Here is a 21,146-nt window from a genome sequence, read left to right as displayed (position 1 = left end):
TGCCAATTATTTTTTTTTTCATAATTCGTTTCCAAATACATACTTTAAAAAAGGTAGCAGTATTTAGTGAGAACAATCTGTGATCTATTTCTTCCATTTCTACCATATCCTTTTTAATTACCTTTTTTTCTGCTCTGGATAGCCATTAAAACTGAACATCAAAGTATCAAAATAAGCTTAACTTTGAAGCTAAATTTCAAATAACTATGTTATAAAATTTTACACCAAAATATTAAAAAATATTAAAGCATAATCAGTGCTCTCTCTAAAATAACAGTATTAATCACTTTTTAAGGTGATCAAATGTATCTGTATTTAATACCTGCATTTAAATGAATAAGAATGGTAATTTCAGTTTATTTCACTGAATTATTTTCTATTCTTTGTGAATTTTATTTTATTATTTTTAAAAGGTAAATAATATATTAGTAATATAGTACATACATAAATTGTATAAATACATATACATATATTGAGATTGTATAATAAAAGAAAAAGTAATAAAAATAAAGTGATATATGTATAAAATAAATAAAAAGGAGTGCATTCACAAAATATTTGAAGACTTCTTGTTTGGAACATATTTAAAACATGAGAGGGAATTGTTAGGAATATCTAAGTGGTGAAATTAAATTATCTGAACCCTAGAAAACACTTACCTGACAGCTGTAGACTAGAGAAGGGAGAAAAGGAAGGCATCCTAACCAGTAATTAGATTGTTCAAATAACTGGCAAAAGGTCATGAAAGCAGTAAGTAAGGTGGTGCCCTGAGGAACAAGAGTTAACAGACAGAAATGTGATAACTTGAATGTGGAGAACAAAGAGCAGATAAGAATACACCTTAAAACACGCAGAAGATTAGTAACTGGGAGACAGGAGACAGGCACATGATAATGCAATAGAAAATTACAAGCAGAAACTGTTTCTATAGAGAAGTGAGTAAGAGTCAGACACATTGAGTTTGCCTTTACAGAGTGGTTTTCAAGTGGAACTATCTACTAGGTACTTGAAAATGCAGGTCTGACACTCAAAAGAGGGACAAGAGGATAAGTGGCTTCAAAAGTTCTTCACGTAGCTCCCATGGGAGGAATGAGGCCAGAACTCAAAGAAAAACAAGGAAAATCATCATTTGGAATTGGCAAAGAGAAATCATAGAGATAGTCACAGTAGATTTCATAACGTATGATCCGAAAAACAAAACGAGAAGGAAAGTAGAGGGTCATGAAAGCCACAGATAGTTTCACAAAGGGACAAACAGTACCAAGCATCAAGCTCTGCAAAGGTTAGCTAGGAGAAGCAATTTGTGGCAGTGGTGGCTAGATTCCGTCATTAGAATGGAGAATACATGTAGGCATCTCTTTGACTGCTCAAACTCATTTAAGGACGAGACCAGGATTGACTTTGATAATGCATCGGACAGCACAGATGGGTTAGTAAGCATGGGTTAAAACTATAAACAAAACACAAATGTCACAGTCAAACAAACTATAGTTTCTAGTTGGAATTTTAATACTATTAAATTATTTAATTTCCTGGTAAATCATTGCTGTCCTCTGCAAATTAAATTTATTCAATTAGGTATTACGTAAGATCTCTTACAGCACCAAAAAATATCGGAGTTCCTCTGAAAATGATACAATTGCTTGTGAAAATATTGGCTAAAATGGGTTAAATGAAAATTTTATTAAATGTTTTTCCAAATTATGCTGATTATAAATAACCTTTCAATAGTAAACACATTGAATTAAACTGATTTTATATTAAAAATCCTGTAAATGTTAAACTGCTTTGTGAAATTTTACAATGACTTTTGCTTTGGATTTTAGTTTTTTTTTTTTTTTTTTGCAATCACTTATGACTGACCACACCTTAAAGTGATTTCAACTGGGAAAAAGCTTATTGATGCTTATGTAAACACATGATTAAGTAAAGAAAAACATACATAAAAAACACATTATTTTATGTTCAAGGGGGATACTAAGTTTGATGTCTATAGTAAAGAAAAAACAACTTAAAACTAGATAATCTCTATCACTCTATATGATTTTGATAGATTATTTGATAGGCATAAGAAACAGTGAAATAAATGTTGCATTTATGCTTTATGTAAACTTCATAAAGCTGTAAAAAAAACAAAAGCTTTTCAATATAGTAAACAATTATTATACTTCCTTAAGAATGTCATTTGTTTGAGGAATTTCACTTATATAATTACCATTGTGCAACTTGTATACTGTAGGTTAACAATTAGTAATTTCCCAATGAGACTGTGAGAACTTAGTAAAATATAACTTACTGTTTTTTCTTTCCCAGGTTCCACCTGATCAGGCTTTGCTGAGCATGGTGGCTGTGGCTGTTCTTTTATTGTTTTGATTGTCTTATTATCTTCTTTAGGTAAAAGCTGAGGTGTGCCAGAGGGTAAATCTTCCATCTTGGTCTGTGGTTGTTTCTCTTCTTGCACTGTCTTTGGAGTCACTCCGCCTTCCAGCTTTTCTTCAGCAATTTGTACTTGAGATTTAAGTAAGTCATGTTTTTGTTCTTCTGGGGCTGATGTTTTTGTCTCTGGTGGTAGCTTTTTGTCTTCAGGGGTTGGTTTTTTTTCTTCTAAGAGTGGCTTTTTTTCTTCAGGACATACCTTTTCTTCTTTCAGGATTAGTTTTTTTTCTTCAGGGAGTGGCGTTTTTTCTTGAAGAACTGAAGCTCTGTCTTTCTCTAGCTTACTCTCTTCTTGTTTTTGATCTGTGGTTACCATAGGGGGAATGTTTTCCATTGATATTGTTTCCTTTACTTTTTCTAGAACGACTTTTTCAGCTTCTGTTTTTACTTCTTGTTCCTCCTTTTTCGCTAATTTTACTTGGGGAGGCACTGCTGTTTTCTGAGGTGGTAGTTCTGTAGAGATAGGCATGGGAGATGCTTTGGGCCCTGATGGTGCAGGTGGCATTTTGCTCATGTCTCCAAGCTGTCCTGATATTGCTCTCCGGGTTTGGCAATTTAAACAAAGCCATTCTTGAATCTGCAAAAATAAATAAATAAATAAATAAATACCATAATAATAATAATAAAATAAAAACAATAAACAGATTAAATGCATTTTAATGTATCTTTTCCTGTGATTTTACCAAAGTAAAAATTTGGTAAATCCTAGCTGCTGTTTTTGTATATGGAGAAAGTGGGTCATTGTTTTCCAAATTAATGACACAGTAATTTTTTTAAATTACAAAAAAGCTATTTGAAATCTAAAATTGTATAGAATTTTAGAGACTAGCAATTCACTATCTTCATTAAGTGAGAAAAACAAAAAAAAAATTGCATTAACCTGAACCCAGAGAAATATTCATATTCAAGAAGACAAAATATCTGCATTTGTTCCAAATAAAATTATTTTAAAGCCTGATTCCTTCAAAGTTAGTATTTGCATCCAAAATTTATTCAAAGACTATTCCATTTCATAATGATTATCTTTGTAATAACCAATTAATCAAAAGTTTTTTAGGATCTAGCCTATTATCTCCTATCTCTTGGCTTGGGCCAAATATAGTTTTACCTTTCAGAGTAGACCTTTACAGGTACAGATAGTTCTTAAGAATCACTTGTGCATATTTCTCTATCTGCTACCAGATTATGAACATAATTTCATTCTTAATACTAATCACATTTCCTCATGCAGTTGAACAAGAAGCACTCCAAGGCTCAATTGTTCATTATCTTTTTCCCTGAGTATTCTTATTTGCTGACTAAAACATTTTCTGATATCTCTGCTCTTCATTGTCTAAACTGTGGTCACCTGCCCTGAATCAACTGATAGGGTCCTTTGACACACAAATTCCTAGGAACTACACCAAAACAATTTTAGCAGAATCCTGGGAGAAGAAAAGGAGGACCTGCCTTTTTGATAAACTGGTTAAGAATTTTTGCAAACTAAAAACTAAAAGCTACTCTCTGACAAGAATACATGACAAATAATCACACAGGAGACAGATTATGTTAGAATAATACTATTAAAGATTCCCCTCTGAATGACGTGTGTTGTGTTTTTTTCTTACATTATATCTATTCTAATATTTATACAGTAAACACTGTGCGTCATTCTAATTGTTACAATTTAATGTGTACCCATTCTGTAAGGCATAGGGTTAGAGTGTCATAAAAATAATATTGCTTTCATGTATTGCATTGTACTCTGAGAAGTTCAATTTCAAATTACTTTTCATGCTGGCCCACTCTTTCCAGTTACTTATCTTAAATTGTTTAGAGACAAAACTCACTTATTGCTCTAGAATACTATCAGAGATCTAAGTTTCATTTCTTACTTCAGATTCCAATTACTTTAGAAACATTAACATTATTGCCTAATAACTATGATTATTTTGCAATCTGTAAGCCATTATAATTCTTATTTGCTGATCTCAAAGAGTAAAGACAAAAGTCAGTTCTGTAACTGTGGCAAAATGCTGCCAATAAAATATTAGGATATATATGGACTCACTTGCTTTTTGTGTATATAATCACTCGATATCAATTCTCTTGTTTATTTCATGTCTAAGGAGTTCTGAAGTGAACTGTGTGCCTTCTTTAATTAATGTCTTTCTATAAAAGTCATAGGAAAGAAAGATTTGATTCAGTATGTCAAGTACTAAAAGTTCTAGCTGTTGTGTTGAACTGTCCCTGAAGGAAGAACTTCCATAATACCTACAAAAAAATCAATCTTAATCTATAACATGGTTTTAAAAACAATTATTGGCTGAGCCACATCTTCAGATATTTTCATTCAGAGCCTGACTTTCTAAAAAACAAAAACAGATATGAATGGCTGCATTACTGTGCTGTTTTGCCACATGTATTCTAAAAACCAAATACAGGTGTATATTAAGCATCCTCATAAGCCATGTTCTACTGTAAATAAGTTAGGAAATTTTAACATACCAGAAATACAGGTTTCATTCCATTGGAAATTTTTGTTATTTAAAAAAGTGTAACTATTTTATCTGAGTTTTTGGGACAAAGAAAAATTATTCTTCCAAAATTGCCATCTCTTGCTACTTTACAGCATATGGGCCACAATAGTACATGGCTTTTGGCACAAGAAAAAATGTGTTGAGAAAATAAAACATAGTGATAATTTCAAGGTAGCATACTTATTATTTTCCTACCATTCTAAATTTAGGTGTGAGGATAAAAGGTACCTTCTATGTAATTTACTTTGTCACATAAAATATTTCATTGTCCCAATTTAAAGTAATGTTTGGTAAACCTACAAAGTGATAATAACTACTAAACTACTAAGGTTTGTATTGGCAACAGAAGGCAATAGTGTAAACCTGAGAGATTAAAGATCTTATCCTGAGAGTCTCATTGGCTATTTCAAATTAATGTTTTGCTTAAATTGCCATCCAAGTTCAGTTCAACCTAGCATTTTAAATAATTGCTATTTTGCAATTTTTTTAACATGATGTTGCTATACTAAGTCTCTTGGATGCATGACTAATTTTCATTGTGAATAAAAGGAGGCAGCCAGCCTAATTCTTTGGACCTTACACTTTGACTAATTGTCCCTAAAATTAAATTGGAAACTAATATTTCTATTACATCAAATAATGACAACACAATTCATTCATAAATCTATTCCATGTATATCTATTCTGTTTATATCTATTGGTTAAGATATTGTGTATATAATCACTCGATATCAATTCTCTTGTTTATTTCATGTCTAAGAGCTCTGAAGTGAATTGTGTGCCTTCTTTAATTAATGTCTTTTTATAAAAGTCATAGGAAAGAAAGATTTGATTCAGTATGTCAAGTATTAAAAGTTCTAGCTGTTGTGTTGAACCTTTGTGTATATGCAAAGGTTATTTCACCAAGGAACTTACATTCAAGTAGATGAAATGAAGCATGGGTGAAAATAAGTAAAATATGCAGTAAAAACAATTATAAGAGATGAAAATATTGTGTTGCAACGCAGAAGAGGGAGATACCACTTCTAGTTAGATATTTTATAAGAAGGTCTGGCTTTAAAATAGATAGGTTAATAAATTGTGAATGTGAAATAAATAAATTTTCCCAAAAATATGTCTTGTCACTATTTGACATAATTGAAATATGAAATGCAAAAATCTATTCCTATTACATAGCAATCAATCAAAATGTAAATACAATATCAGGCTAAGACCTCATTATTTTATTCACATTGAAATTCAATCCTTAAGAGATGAGGCACAGCAAAAATCACATAACATGCCTGCAAAAAGCCAATGATTAAAAACACTAGATGTGACCAAATCTAGATAAAATTAAACAATAAGCTTATTGTTTAGCTGTAAGAAGGTAATGGAAGATAAGGATGAAGATGCAAGTTGAGATTCTCTCTTAGGTGGCGCTTATTGCCAAATAAATGGCACTTACTGCCACAAGTAGACATTTTGTGGAAGAAATTGGAATCCGGTGAAGGTTTCTGAAAGGAGTAAAATTTGCTTTGTTATGATCAGTCTGGTAAAATTTGGTTACCTGCCCATGTTGGTAAACACTAAATCTAGAGGCAGAAAGAAACTATTAGAGAAAATGAAAACGATGGAATGAATATAACAGGATTTTCTGAGGAATTTAGTTTGAAACATAATTAATTTGATCAATTATAAGCCACAAAAGAATACATTTTTCAATTAGAAATGAAAAACTAGTTCTCATGTGTGTCTCTTTTTTCTGTAACCCTAGAACCAAAAAAAAAATGTTAACAAATTCAGCAAGCAGAGGAAGTTATAACGTCAATAAAGAGTTGAAAGAAAACAAAGTTCTAAAGTAACACCAAAAATTTTATATTTCTTTAAATATATAAATTCAAATTTTGTTTACTAAGGGGGAGCATAGGAGTATTATTGGAGGAAAAGGCAAAGGCTAGGTAAAATACAAAGTGGAAATGATCCCAGGAAAGATTGATCAGGATTTTCATAGTAAGTAAAAAAGAATAGCAGTAAATTTCCAAGAAAGTTTATTTTGGACAATATGAGTCACCATCATTATCATATCATCATTAATTATAAACTGACCAGAAAAATTTACTTCTACCAAAATTTTGGAAATACTCTGTAACTACATAAGATATAAATATTTATAGGTTACAATGTTTTTTGCTTTCTTTAACAAAAATAATCCAAAGATTTTTGTATTACTGTATTCAGGAATTTGATCAAGAAATATTGTATTGATAGGTCCAAATATGTTATCTATATTCTGAGTTCCTAAATAGCCACACCATTACATTTTCATACTGTTTCTAGTCCAGTAGCAACCTGGAAATCAATTAAACAAAATTATTTCACTTATGTAACAACTCAATGAATAATATATCAATGCTATATATGACTTTTGCTAGCTGAAAAGATTTAGCCAGACATAGCATTAACTCTTCCTATAACAGTTAGAATTGTGATGCACATGATTATTTATATTTTGCCTTAAGTTTAAGTACCAAATGAGTTACAGTTTTAGCTTTGAAATATCTTCTTATAAATATAGTAAGACAACCAGCAATTCTATGTGTACCTCTATATACATACATATTTATATAGATATATTTATACACAAATAGATATATATAAAATTTCATTTTAAGGTATTGCTTGCAAGATTTCTCCAGTACAATTTTCTTCCTTGCTAAAAAACACAATTGCTTTTGCTCCAACCATGTGTGTGTGTGTGTGTGTGTGTGTGTGTGTGTGTGTATGCTGAGAACATCTCTATTATATTACTGAGTTTATTACATAGAAAAATAAAAAATATAGATGCTTAAGGATGCTTTTTAGACAACATACTAATCATCCTTATGGATGATCTAAGACTGTTGCCATTTGTTTTCCTGTGATTTTTAAATATATTTGAATATATATGAATATGCTCTAATGGAATAAATCAATAAAACTTTATGGCTCATTTATGTTATTATTAAATATAAACAATCTCAGAGGCCTCCAAACTATGAAACAATCACTATTTATTCAGTACTTTACCATTAATAATCAGGATGTCAAAATTCACCTTCAAGTAGGAAAAGTTCTGACAAGTAGCATATATAAAATAACATCACACTGATCAGAAAATACTCAAATTTATTCAATTGTCAGCTAGTACATATTAATAAAACACATTTATTTTAACATCAATTCAACAGAGTTTGTTCAAAACAAAACAATGCTCAAAAAATCCATTAATCTTAAGAAGGCAAGTAGGAAATAAAAACCCAGAGAAGGGATGCTACTGTGCTACTCAGCATTTTTCCATCATAAAGCGATTTGCTTTATACAACATTTCAGCTGTAACTATAGCAACAATACCATCAAGGAAAATCTCAGAACTTCAGGGCTGCCTATTTATTTTTCTAAGGATCCTTTCTGAAGCATAGTAATAAGACCTGCAGCAGATTGAAAGTTTGCTTTTAGACTTAAAATGGCAAGGAAATGATGGTCACAAAACCTACATGAGCATTCATATTTGTACTGGAGAAATCTTGTAAACAGTACTTTAAAATTAAATTTCATTAAAGATCTGGTGAGCTAATTAGGAAACATATTGTTTTATCCATGGAAATATTTAGTTAAAGACTAGGTAGGTCATTTTTCAAAAATTTGTAAAGGAATCCAAGCAATCAAGGAGATTGGTACTATAACATCAAGTTTCCTGCCCATTATGAAGATTTTGATTCAACAAAAATTTTACACATTTTTGTTTATCTATTATTTTTTTATCATTCAGAATATCACTTAAGCAGAGAAATAATTACACTAATAAACTGCTTAGAATTCACCCTTATATTCATGGACAAATATACCAATTGGGGAGCAATGTTACCTGTAACTTTTCATTTTTATCAATGTTATTTATAATCTTGACAATATGGTGTTCTATTCAACTCAGATCCATGATTCTTATAATTCAAAGTGACATTCTGATAATTGGGTTGTTTAGTCATAAATTCATTCCCTTTATGTTATCTATAAAAGGGAGAAGGACTGAATTCACAATTGACACATTCTTTTTCCAGACTACACAATCAATTGTTCAGATTACAAGATAAGGACATTAGAAATCTATGATTATTCCCGAGACTTCATTTGTAAGTGCACATAATGATGTATTTGTCCTCATTTTATGCTTACTCTGTCCCTTGTAAAAATAAATGAAATATGTGTCAAGTCCCTTTATCATTACCATCTTTTACCTAGGATGTGTAGCTTCAGTCATATTTTGTTTCTTTTACAACCACTGATACCAGAATTATTCCTGTTCAAAATACATAATTGAATGATTAAGGTTCTTCCTCACATATAGACATAAGATCATATCAAGCTGTATTAGAACATAAATATGTATATGAACACAGTTTTGAAATATAAAAATAGTCAACATAAATATTGATTTCCAGGGGAATTACTCAAAGTGAAGAATATAAATTAATAATACAGGATACTGTTAGAAACTTGTAGTGGAGTTATCATTCCTTGGTCTAAGTTGATTAGTGGTTATGTCCCTTCCCAACCCATATGTACATGTTTATTTCTGCAGGACCTCACATTCCCATATACCAAATGAAGTCTCTTTGTTTTCCTCATTAGAAACTTGACTCCTTGCATTCAGCAGAAGTCATATTAAAAAAAAAAAACTTGCAATGTAGGTTTCTGTTTAATGTAAAATACATTAACAGGTATTTTCATAAATATCAACATGCAAACTAAAATTATGTATATTACAACCAGATATTAAAACTACATTTAGAATATGATTTCATACTCTTGATTAATGCTTTTTTTGTGTCAGTTTTGACTAAACCAGAATCATGTTTCTGGTTGCTTTCTCATCATAATTTATATATTTTTTTTCCTGAAACTAACAATTTCTGAATTTTTGATGTTTTAAATACTATTACATAAATAACATATAAATGAAAACATATTAAATATCTGTGAATTATTACATTAATACAATTTTGACAGAACTATCTGAAGAAAATCATATGCTTAGTTTTCTTTTAAAAAGATATATATGGCTGGGTGCAGTGGCTCACATCTGTAATCCCAGTACTTTGGGAGACAGAAATGGGTAGATCACTTGAGGTCCGAGGTTCAAGACAAGCCTGGCCAACCCAGTGATAACCTATTTCTACTAAAAGTACAAAATTATTCGGGTGTGGTGATGGGCACCTGAAATCTCAGTTACTTGGGAAGTCGAGGCAGGAGAATCACTTGAACCCAGGAGGTGGAGATCACAATGAGATCATGCCACTACACTCCAGCCTGTGTGACAGAGCAAGACACTATCTCAAAAAAAAAAAAGATATTTATATCTTATAAATACATATGTTACACAAATACATAAAGATACATATGTCTTATAAATATATATATGTATCAAGTATATATATTGTCCTAGTCCTCACAGGCTACTATGACAATATCATTAACTGAGTAGCTTATAAACAACAGAAATTTATTTCTCATAGTTTCAGTGGTTAGGAAGCCCAAGATCAAGGTGTTGACTTGGTGTCTGCTGAGGGCCTACTTCTGGTTCATAGATGTTGTGTTCTGGCTGTGTCCTCAAATAGTGGAAAAGTTGAGTGAACTTCCTCAGGCCTCTTGTATAACGGCGTTAATCATATTCATGAGGACTCTACCCTCATGACCTAATCACCTCCCAAAAGGTTCCACCCCCTAATATTTCACCGTGGGGATTAGGATTTCATTATATGATTTTAGGGGGATACAGACATTCAAACCATTATGTATATTTATGGATCTATCTATATCTAGTTATATATAATGTTCTGAATGTATCTGAATTTTCTGAATACGCACACACACGTTTATACATCTTTATTTTTATAGATAATTAAATAGTATTCCTTTCCCCTGTAATGTTTTCCTGTCTGTCAATCTGTCTTTCTATCTAGATAGAGGCCGGTAGGAAGAGAAAGGGTGAGCTCATTAAAATTCTTCAACCAAGTAGTCTACCTGGTTTGAGTTTAATCAGATTCATTAGATTAATCACCTACCAGTGCATATAAAGGACAATTCCAAGGGCACAGTTGATTTCTCACTGGTAACCAATGATGCACTAAATTTATGGGAAATCAACAACTTACTGCATTGATTTTAGCTAACTGTACTAAAGCAAAAATATAAGACTTAGAAGAAAGGCTTATCTCTGGGTTCATGGCATTTTTTTGTGATTAATTTTTCTAATGCACTAAGTTTTAGGTTGATAGCTGTTTATGTATGATAAGTGTGGTATAAAAATAATCAACAGTTTTAAAAATAATCATTTATGTTGTATGCATGTCAAGTTAATTTTTAAAATGTAATCATTTCTCATTTCTCTGCTTTTATAGAGGCATATTTTGGTATATCTTTATTATAAGATCTGTATATTGATTTTGCATGTGTAAATAATTACATCAAAGCAAAAAAAATTCTAATTCTAAGTTAGTCACTAGTCAACACTACAAACAATGAATAACTGAATTTTAAAATAAAATTTATTTAAAAGATAGAATGCACTTTATCATAGGGAAATATCATATTTGTTAAGATTACAAATCAATATGCATTTGGAAGACAGATCAGTTAGAACATACTGCAGCCAAATGAAATTTGTAAAACACATTACAAGATAAATATCAATTCCCTCACTTATAAATTTAAGCATCATTGTGGATATAATATTTAAAGACAGAATAATTTCACAGAATAGGGAGTCTGAAATGCATAGGTGGGTGGGTTGCACCAGACTGGCTGGATAGTGCAGAATGGATCTAGGTGGCAGTAGAGACTGGTGAGGTGTTAAGCCCTCCGGTGATGTGGTAGAACACATGCAATACTGAAGTTCTTCTTACAGGGAAGAATCAGTATGTCGATTTCGCAAGGTGTAAACTTGTCTAGGTTGAACTACATTTCCCAGAATCATCTTCCCTGAAAGTTTCCCATTATAGTGTATAATATTGTTTGGCTCTGTGTCCCCACTCAACTCTCATTTCTAAATGGAATTCCCAAGTGCAGAGGGAGGGACTTGGTAGGAAGTGATTGGATCATGGGGGCAGTTTCCTCCAGGGTTCTTGTGCTAGTGATGAAGTTCTCATGAGATCTGACTGTTTAAATGTGGCAGTTTCCCCTACACTTTCTCTATCCTGCCACCTTGTGAAGAAGGTACTTAATTCTCCTTTGCCTTTTGCCATGATTTTAAGTTTCCTGAGGCCTTCCCAGCCAGGTAGAACTGTGAGTCAATTAAACTTCTTTTCTTTATAAATTACACAGCCTCAGACAGTTCTTTATACGAGTGTGAAACCGTCTAATACACTTCATCACAGGAAATATTATGTATAAGATTTGGCAGGCAGTAGAAGCAAAGCAGTAGCCATATTTGGTTTTGTATACACAGAATATCTGAGCAGGGTCACTAGGTGCTATTTTAAGTTGCCCATGTTGTCACTTATTGTTTGGCTTGGGATAGGAAACAGGAATGCAGCTGATCTATTTTCCTCTAGATTGTCTTTCAGCTTGTCCATAGGTATTTAGCTTGGAGGTAGTGAGAAGGGACAGGCATTCTGACCTGTCCTCATGGGTTCTAGCTTATTCTTCCTCTCCCCTTACTTTAATTCTCTTTCTTTCCTCTGCATGGCGTTTAGACTTAACCTCCAGCAGTCTTTCAGCAATCACTTAACCAGCTTTCACAACTATGGATGAACAAATTCCTAGAGCAAATCTCTTATTACATATATTTTAAACTTCCTAGTCATTCGGCTTTTCTGATTAATATCTAAGTGATACAGTCAGGTTGAGTCAACTTGTTATTCAAGGGATAATTTTTTACACTTTTATCCATGATTGTTGGTGTGTGTGCAAAGTAATTCTAACAAACTATTTTGGATATTAAGTTGCATGGCAAAGAAAGCGATTTTACTTTTCAGGTCAGTGCGACACGCTTAAAGAATAACTTCAAAGGTTTTGTTTTTTTTTTTAAAAAATGGTGAGCTATTTCAGTCATCAGCATAATTCATGATATGTGAGGTGACCGGTATGTTAATTAGCCTAATTTGATCATTCCATCATGTTTACATCTATTGAAACGTCATATTCTACCGAATAAACATATACATTATAGTTGTTGTTTATTTTTTCTTTCTCAAACATTTTTATCATTTTTGTAGAGACAGGGTTTCACTATGTTGCTTGGTCTCGAACTCCTGGGGTCAAGCCATCTTCCTGCCTTGGCCTCTGAAAGTTCTGAGATTGTGGGTGTGAGCCACCACACTTAGTCTAAAATTATCATGTGTAAATTAAATATAAAATAAAAATTCAAAAAAAAATTTAAAGGAGATAAATGTCCAGTCATTCATTATCCACTTAAAAAACAGAACATTGCCAATATTATCTAATTGGTCTGAGACACCGAGGTGCTGTTTTCAATAACATCTTATCATATGCCCTCTAAGAATAACCACTATTTTAATTTTTGTTTTGTTAGATCTTTGTTCCCTGCTATGGTTTTAATAGTAGATATTAAATACTTTATATATTATTTACTTCTGTATATTTTGGTACAACATATAAATAGTTCTGTGCTTTTTTTCCTTTTTGTATTTTTTCACTAGACATTGCTTGGGTACAAAATTCATCTATCAAACACGTGTGGGCACAAAGAATAACTTTGCAATGAATACCCATGGGCCACTGATCCTATTAATGAAATATGATCATTACATTTGAAGCTTCTTTAAAATTCATTCCTTTATATTCTTGAGTTAACTACTGTCCTAAATATTATGTCTATCAGTATGACATTTGGGGTTTATTTTTACCCTATGTGTTTGGAGACCTCACTATTTTGTGATTTTAGAGTCAGAATCATAGAGCATCATTTTTCATATATATTTTTTAAAATCAAAGTATTTCCTAAAATTAAACTTATAATGCCATTTGCAAATGTTATCTAATAATAGATAAACATAAATATATAAGACCATAGTTAAATGTAGGTATGATGAGAAGTGAGAGTTCATGACTCATCTAAGTCATTTTTTTTAATATTAGAGAGACCCCCCCCCCAAAAAAAAACGCTTGTGTGAAACCCAGGTTATGAGCCACCAACATATACTCTCTTCACCAGGTAAGTTTTAAATTAAAAAATATATATACTAAAGATCCTACAATCTGGGCAATTACAGATCACTCACTTAATATGAGGCTGATTGTTAAAAAGAGAATATAATTGTTAAATATTCAAACAGGAAGATAGAATTTTAAAAAATTTGGATAGTTCATTTTTAAAATGCCTCCTCTTTTGTTTGACATCCAATTGCTAGTAAGTATTAAGAAATCTTTGTGAGACTTTGAAGTTGTTTAAATCCATTCATAAGATAATTATTATATAATTTCTATGATACTACTATTGTTCTAAGTGCTATATATATAATTGTTGCTCTTAGAAGAATCAAAGTAATTATATAGGAATAAGCAAAAATACAATGAATATATATTCATTTATATTATATGCATGAATATATAACATATACATATATATTCACGTATACATTCTCATTTAGTCAAACAATGCAATTAAGGTAAGAATGATCAAATCAGAATCAGAAATAGGCAACTAATTGCCCAAAGTCACCAGGGAAACCTTAATGATGGAGTGAAATTTGTTATGAGCCATGGCAGACCAGCTGGATTTGGAAAGCAAAGAAAAATAAACCAAAGATCCAGGAATAAGACACACACACACACACACACACACACACACACACACACACACACACAATGAGTATCTTTCTTCGTCTAAGATAATAGAAACAAGTAAGAAGCTAGGTGGGGAATGAAAACAATGTATAATTCATATATAGAAGATAAAGATCAGTTATAGAATTTAGGCTGAAATTGGCAGGGATAGAAAAAAGTCCAATTTTAAATCAATATTTAAGAAAGACTTAGCTCCTCAGTTAAGGCATTATTGTTGGCATATGTTTTAAAGCTAGTCATTTATTGAAGTTATTCCTTTTCCTGTAACTGTTTATAGACTTTAGAATTGCAAGTCTCACATATTGAGCCTGAAATTGATTTGCATTTCTTCAAAAACATACAAATAAATAAATAACTTAGAAGTACTGCCCGTTTATGGTAAAATCTGAAAAATTCGAAACTATCATTGAAAATTAGATTCTATTTTCTGATGCCACTAAATATTTTTGAGAACATGATTTTTATTGATGATACAATAACCAATCATATGAATGCTTTAATGATTCTTCAATTAGAAGAATATTGTAAATACAGCTGTACAAACATACATCAAAATGTAAATTCAGAGAAGCAGTAAGAAGTTTAAAGTAGTTTGCTTAATTATATAGATAAAATATTTATTATTTATTTGCTTTGCTATCTGGTACCTAACAGTATGCCAATAATGTGTACTATATATTCTGAACATTCAGAATCCAATCTTTTGCTCAGTATATTTGCAAGCATAATGTTTCTCTCAGCAAATAGGTAGATGCGGTCATGTAAAGCTGAGGACTCCTTAGCCACTGAAGGAATCTGAGAAAGTATAGATATTTCTTTTTTTTAAAAATTATTATTATTTAAATTTTTTTTCAACAATTATTTATTGCATTTTAGGTTTTGGGGTACATGTGAAGAACATGCAAGATCATTGCATAGGTACACACATGGCAGTGTGATGTACTGCCTTCCTCCCCATCACCTATATCTGGCATTTCTCCCAATGCTATCTCTCCCCAACTCCCCACCCCCTGCTGTCCCTCCCCTATTTTCCCCCTACAGACCCCAGTGTGTGATGCTCCACTCCCTGTGTCCATGTGTTCTCATTGTTCAACACCCGCCTATGAGTGAGAACATGCGGTGTTTGATTTTCTGTTCTTGTGTCAGTTTGCTGAGAATTATGGTTTCCACGTTCATCCATGGCCCTACAAAGGACACGAACTCATCGTTTCTTATGGCTGCATAGTATTCCATGGTGTATATGTGCCATATTTTCCCTGTCCAGTCTATCATAGATGGGCAGTTGGGTTGGTTCCAGGTCTTTGCTATTGTAAACAGTGCTGCAAGGAACATTTGTGTGCATGTGTCCTTCTGGTAGAATGATTTATAATCCTTTGGATATACACCCAAGTAATGGGATTGCTGGGTCAAATGTATAGATATTTCAAATAGATTTAACTTTCAGGTGTGTTGTTTCTCTCTGGTCTTAGCCAGTAAGGATGGGAAGCAGTGATTTGGAACTGAGAAAGGGAGACTGGATCATCTGGAAAGTCACATTGGCAAAGATAGTGTGTCTTAGGCAACAAATATATTACCATTAGTAATTTTAGAACAACAGTATAGTTTAATGGATACATAACTGATAGTGAATACTAGTTCATATAAACCCAAATTTGAATAAAGGGCCTGAGTTCAATTAAAAACTCTCCTAATTTCTTTAAATGCTAAAGAACAAGAGATATTTACTGATGGATCCTAACAACCAAGTCCCAGGCCTCACATCCTTACAACTATCATTCACTAGAAAGACCACTGGGACTGGCCCTAGAACACAGTCCATTTTGTTTGCCTCAGTAACCTCAAGATACCTGAGACATCCTAATCGACTATCGTTACCTAGACTCTCACTTCTGCCATGTCCTCACACCTGCTCAGCGTTTCCTGAAAAGTAAGTATGTGAAGCCTGGAATGAGTCAAGGGAGAAGAGGAGGAGCCAAGACACAGAAAGAGGAAAGTTTTGCCAGAAACATGTGGAATGCTTTATTTTCACACCTGTCCATGTTGCTGTCAACACCACTGCAGGAATGTTGTCACCGGGAATAAATAGTGCTCTGAAGCTCCTGGAACATATGAGATAAAATTGCTCCATGGGGGAAGTCAGCTGGAGTCTCACTGCCTGAAATGTTCAGCTGAGTCAAATAAAGATTTTTGAGTTAGAAAGTGGCATGATTGAACCTGTCACCTTGGAAAGAATATGATAAAGAAATGTACTCTAAAAAAAAAATTGACAGTGCTTTCCAAGCCTTTGATTATGCTCAGTGGGCTTGGCTGAAAAATAGAACTATAAAGTAAATTCCCATTTTTAACACATAGCTGGTTTCCATTTAGCATGGAACTTCCTCCCTAGGCTACTAGCATTTGAAGAGGACAAGTTTACCCTGAAGGAATGACAGATGCACTGCAGAGGTTAAAAGCTTGTATAGATGACTATGGCAGCAGCAGAAGAACTGAATGAGGAAACTGACATTGCCAAGAAAAAAAACTGTCCTAATTTATAGAGAACATGATGATTTAAAAATAGAGGAGGAATAGGTTCTAGGGGAAGGCTAGAGAATGTTGAGCTTCAGGACCCTGTAAATATGCTTATCTTATTGAATCCTCGTACCAATCTTAGGAGTTTCTATAATTATGTTCATTATACAGATGAAGAAACTCAAACATAGAAACTAAAAAGTAATATCCTGCTCAATAGCAAAAGTTAGTAAGTAGATCTCAGAGATGAGTCTATACCTACAGATTCAGATCTTAAAGAATACATAGGTACTTAGACCAGAGTTAGAGGTAGAATTTCCCAGAGATTATATGAAAAAGAAGAGGACAGCAGGCAGATCTTGAAGAATAGCTTCATTCAACAAGAAATTAGCAAAGCATATTAAACAGGATCATTCAAAAAGTGTAAGGAAAACCGATAGTTTTTAGTAAACCTGAGTGAAGAAAGATGAGAATTTCAAGAGAGCGATAGGCAATATCACCAAATATAGTAATGAGACTAAGTGACATATATGTCAAAAAGGTTGGCAGACATCTTTCTATAATGGCACTGAGTACTCTACATATTAATATGTCTGTCTTAACTCTTCATTTTGTTTCTGTCATATTTGCAATAATTGTTTTTTCTCAGGTGGTCTGCATAATTGACTATAAACAATTGTTTTACTCGTAATTTAGGTATGTGCCTGTATCTAAAAAACTGAGTTATGATGGATATTACATTGCTTCATCTTTATGTAATAAGGATACGCATCTAAACATGTAAATGAAAAGAAGTCCTAGATTAAAACTCAAGCTTCATGTCAGAATATTGCCTTGAACATCATAGGATTTTGAAGTAGAAGTTTATTTTTAGGTGTTATTTTTTCTTATAGAATATTAAATAATCACACTATACAGAGTAGTTATTGTAGAATGAGGCTTAATACTTATTCCTATCTTTCTTCTCCACTTTTTCAAAGGGAAAGATTGGTTAAAAGTAAGCAAGCAATGAGAATGTTCTGTATGCTCCATATATTAATGCATATTTAGAAACTATTGTAGGGATCTTTATTCCTGAAGAAGCTACTGAAATATCACACTGTATAATTCATTCAATTAATTTATTATTCCACATATTTTCACCAGACACTGTATCAGGTTATGTTAATAAAGAGATTAAAAGCATTGTTGCTTATCACAGCAGCCCCAAGGCCTAGCAGAGAAAAAGAAAACATAAATTGTCTCACTATATTTATAACAAAAGTTAGCAGCAAATGCTCTGGAAACTCAAGGAAGATGCAACTCATAGAGCGGGGGAGGAGACTCAGGGAAGGCTTTTCAGAAGGAAGTGACCACTAAGCTGATCCATAAAGAATTAGTGTTAACCAGTCAAAGCAGAGCACGCTAAACGGAAGCTTGACAGGGCATTTATTATAAACACAGGAAAATGTGCAAAGAAGGGGAGCTGTGACTGAAACATTAGAGGGTGCGCAATAAGTAAGCCTTTGCTTTCCCTCATCTCCTAGAATACTCCCTATATTTTGTGATTCAAAATAAAAAACAGACCTTTATATATTAAACTTTACTGATTTTTTTTAAAAAAAGTAATCACAAATTTTACATTTAGATTCAAATGTCAAATATAAATGTATATTAAGGTAAACTGGCTATTTAGCACTGAGATGTACACTACTTTTATGGTAAAAGTAATTCCAATATATGAGTTAGGACATGCAACATTTTGGTCATATTTTAAATTACTGATATTCTGGTACAATTTATGAAATTCAGAATATTTATTGTCTGCATTGTTATGGGGTTAGAATCTACAAATAATCCTTATGATCCCATAGTGAGGTGCTCAGATATAAAATGTTAAGGAAATAATACAATTTTAAATGCAATTTTATTATATGTGAAGTTTTTAATCTATATTTTAATTTTCTCATCTGTGAAACTGGGAAAATTAAATTAAAATCTACTCTAATTCACTGATTTATTATGAAAAATAATGAGGGAAAAGTTACTTGGTAAACTGTAAAGCAGTCTGTAAATTTAAAGTATTTTAAAATTGTTTTCAATGATATTTTTAAAACATAATCTTAAATGAAGCTATAATTACTCTTTATTAACATTGAGTACAAAGAATTACCTTTTATAAATATATAATTTATTAATCATAATATTTTATATTCATTTTGTTTTAAGTTTTAGGGTAATCAATCCTAAATTCATTTTTTTTTCAGTTTATTCTATACTTATAATTAGCACTCTATCCAGTTTAGAAAAAGTATCTTTCTACGACAATTAAGAAATGTGCAAAGTTTAAAAAATATCTCTATATGTTTCCTCTGGTTTTATTTAATAAAATATACTTCATATAAGCAATATTATAGCTAGTATTTAGTTTATTATAATACTTATTGTACATTCAGTTTATTTGTTAAGAATTAGAAATTTAGGAAAAGGAATGTTATGTATGTTAACATTTTATTGTAATATACAAATGGCCTTAGCATAAATATTATAGATCTAGCTAAAATTATATTTTATGATTAGCCAAAATGGTAAGTTTCCACATTGATTTATATTTACGTATGTATATATTATATAATTATTTACAACACTAAAGTTTATAAAATGTCTCATCACGTTAGCAGGTGGGAATGAAGACTTGGATAAGACAGAAAAATGAAAGAAGAAAACAGCATTTCTAAGGATATAAGCAATGCTTATTTCAAAAAAAACATTTTTTCCAAATGTATTTGAGTTGTATATTCTTTTACATTCTGTGTGAAAGTCAGGATAATCTCAGCAATTTTAAGAACAAGTCAGCAATTCTAAGAACAAGTGAAGATGTTATCATCCTAGACTGAATAGTGCTACCTTAAAACATGAATATATTCTGGCAGCTAGTAGAAAAATAAATTAGAAAAACTGACACCTTGAGAAAGAGCTGGATTCAGCTTCATTTGGCATTCTGTTGGGATTTAACTATATTTTTTAAAAGGTTGCTAGATTCAAATCCTAGCTAGGAGAAAATAGAAAAAGAACTGCTGCTTTTTTGAATAATTTTCCATTGACAATCACAGTACCTAGCTATGTTTATAACAAATATATACAAATTAGTTATGTGAAGAAATTAATCTCAATGCTTACACTAATCAAGTCATTTCAAAGATTGACTTTTAATGTGAAAAATTTTCTTTCTCTTTCCAAGAGTTACTTGCTTTTATGGTACCCTTCTCAAGTAGCAAGATTCCAAGGAACATATTTGTTTAAATGATTCAATCATTACCTTCATTGACAATTATTATCTGGAATTATTAAAAAACAGACTTTAATTCTCTTGTGGTATTGTCAAAAAAACTGTCTATTCACCTAAACTTATTTCAAATGTGGCCTGTGTGTGTGTGTGTGTGTGTGTGTGTGTGTATGTGTGTGAGTGTGTGTTATAGAAGGCAGAAAATTCATTTAAAAAGGAGGAAAAGTCTTTAATCCATCTGGAGTTAATTTTAGTGTAAGGTGTCAGGAAGGGGTCCAGTTTCTGCTTTCTGCACATGGCTAGCCAGTTTTCCCAACACATGGACACAGAAAGGGGAGTACTAAACACTGGGGTCTATTGGGGTGAAAAGGGGAGGGCCAGTGGGAGGGGGAGGTGGGGAGGGATAGCCTGGGGAGAAATGCCAAATGTGGGTGAAGGGGAGAAGAAAAGCAAAGCACACTGCCATGTGTGTACCTACGCAACTGTCTTGCATGCTCTGCTCATGTACCCCAAAACCTAAAATCCAATAAAAATTAAAAAAAAAAAATGAATAAATCTGCTACAATATTCATGTGTAAAAAAAAAAAAAA

At 32.0% G+C, this 21,146-nt stretch overlaps 1 protein-coding gene across 12 annotated transcripts in view; it reads right to left on the bottom strand.

The window, feature by feature from the left end:
* PCLO (piccolo presynaptic cytomatrix protein) overlaps nt 1-21,146 on the bottom strand; it is a 419,413-nt gene that overhangs the window by 223,001 nt on the left and 175,266 nt on the right. For all 12 annotated transcript variants that reach the window (XR_013524043.1, XR_013524044.1, XR_013524045.1 and 9 more), the window contains exon 4: nt 2,297-3,013. Coding sequence is in view for 9 of the 12 variants with exons in the window: in XM_035253964.3 (XP_035109855.3) it covers nt 2,297-3,013 (717 nt within the window). In the remaining 3 variants the exon portion in view is untranslated. The remainder of the gene's footprint in view (nt 1-2,296; nt 3,014-21,146) is intronic.

Source organism: Callithrix jacchus, chromosome 11 (genome assembly GCF_049354715.1).
Source record: "Callithrix jacchus isolate 240 chromosome 11, calJac240_pri, whole genome shotgun sequence".
NCBI lineage: Eukaryota > Metazoa > Chordata > Mammalia > Primates > Cebidae > Callithrix > Callithrix jacchus.
The sequence above is the reverse complement of the archived record's forward strand: the minus strand, read 5'-3'. Positions and strand labels throughout refer to the sequence as shown.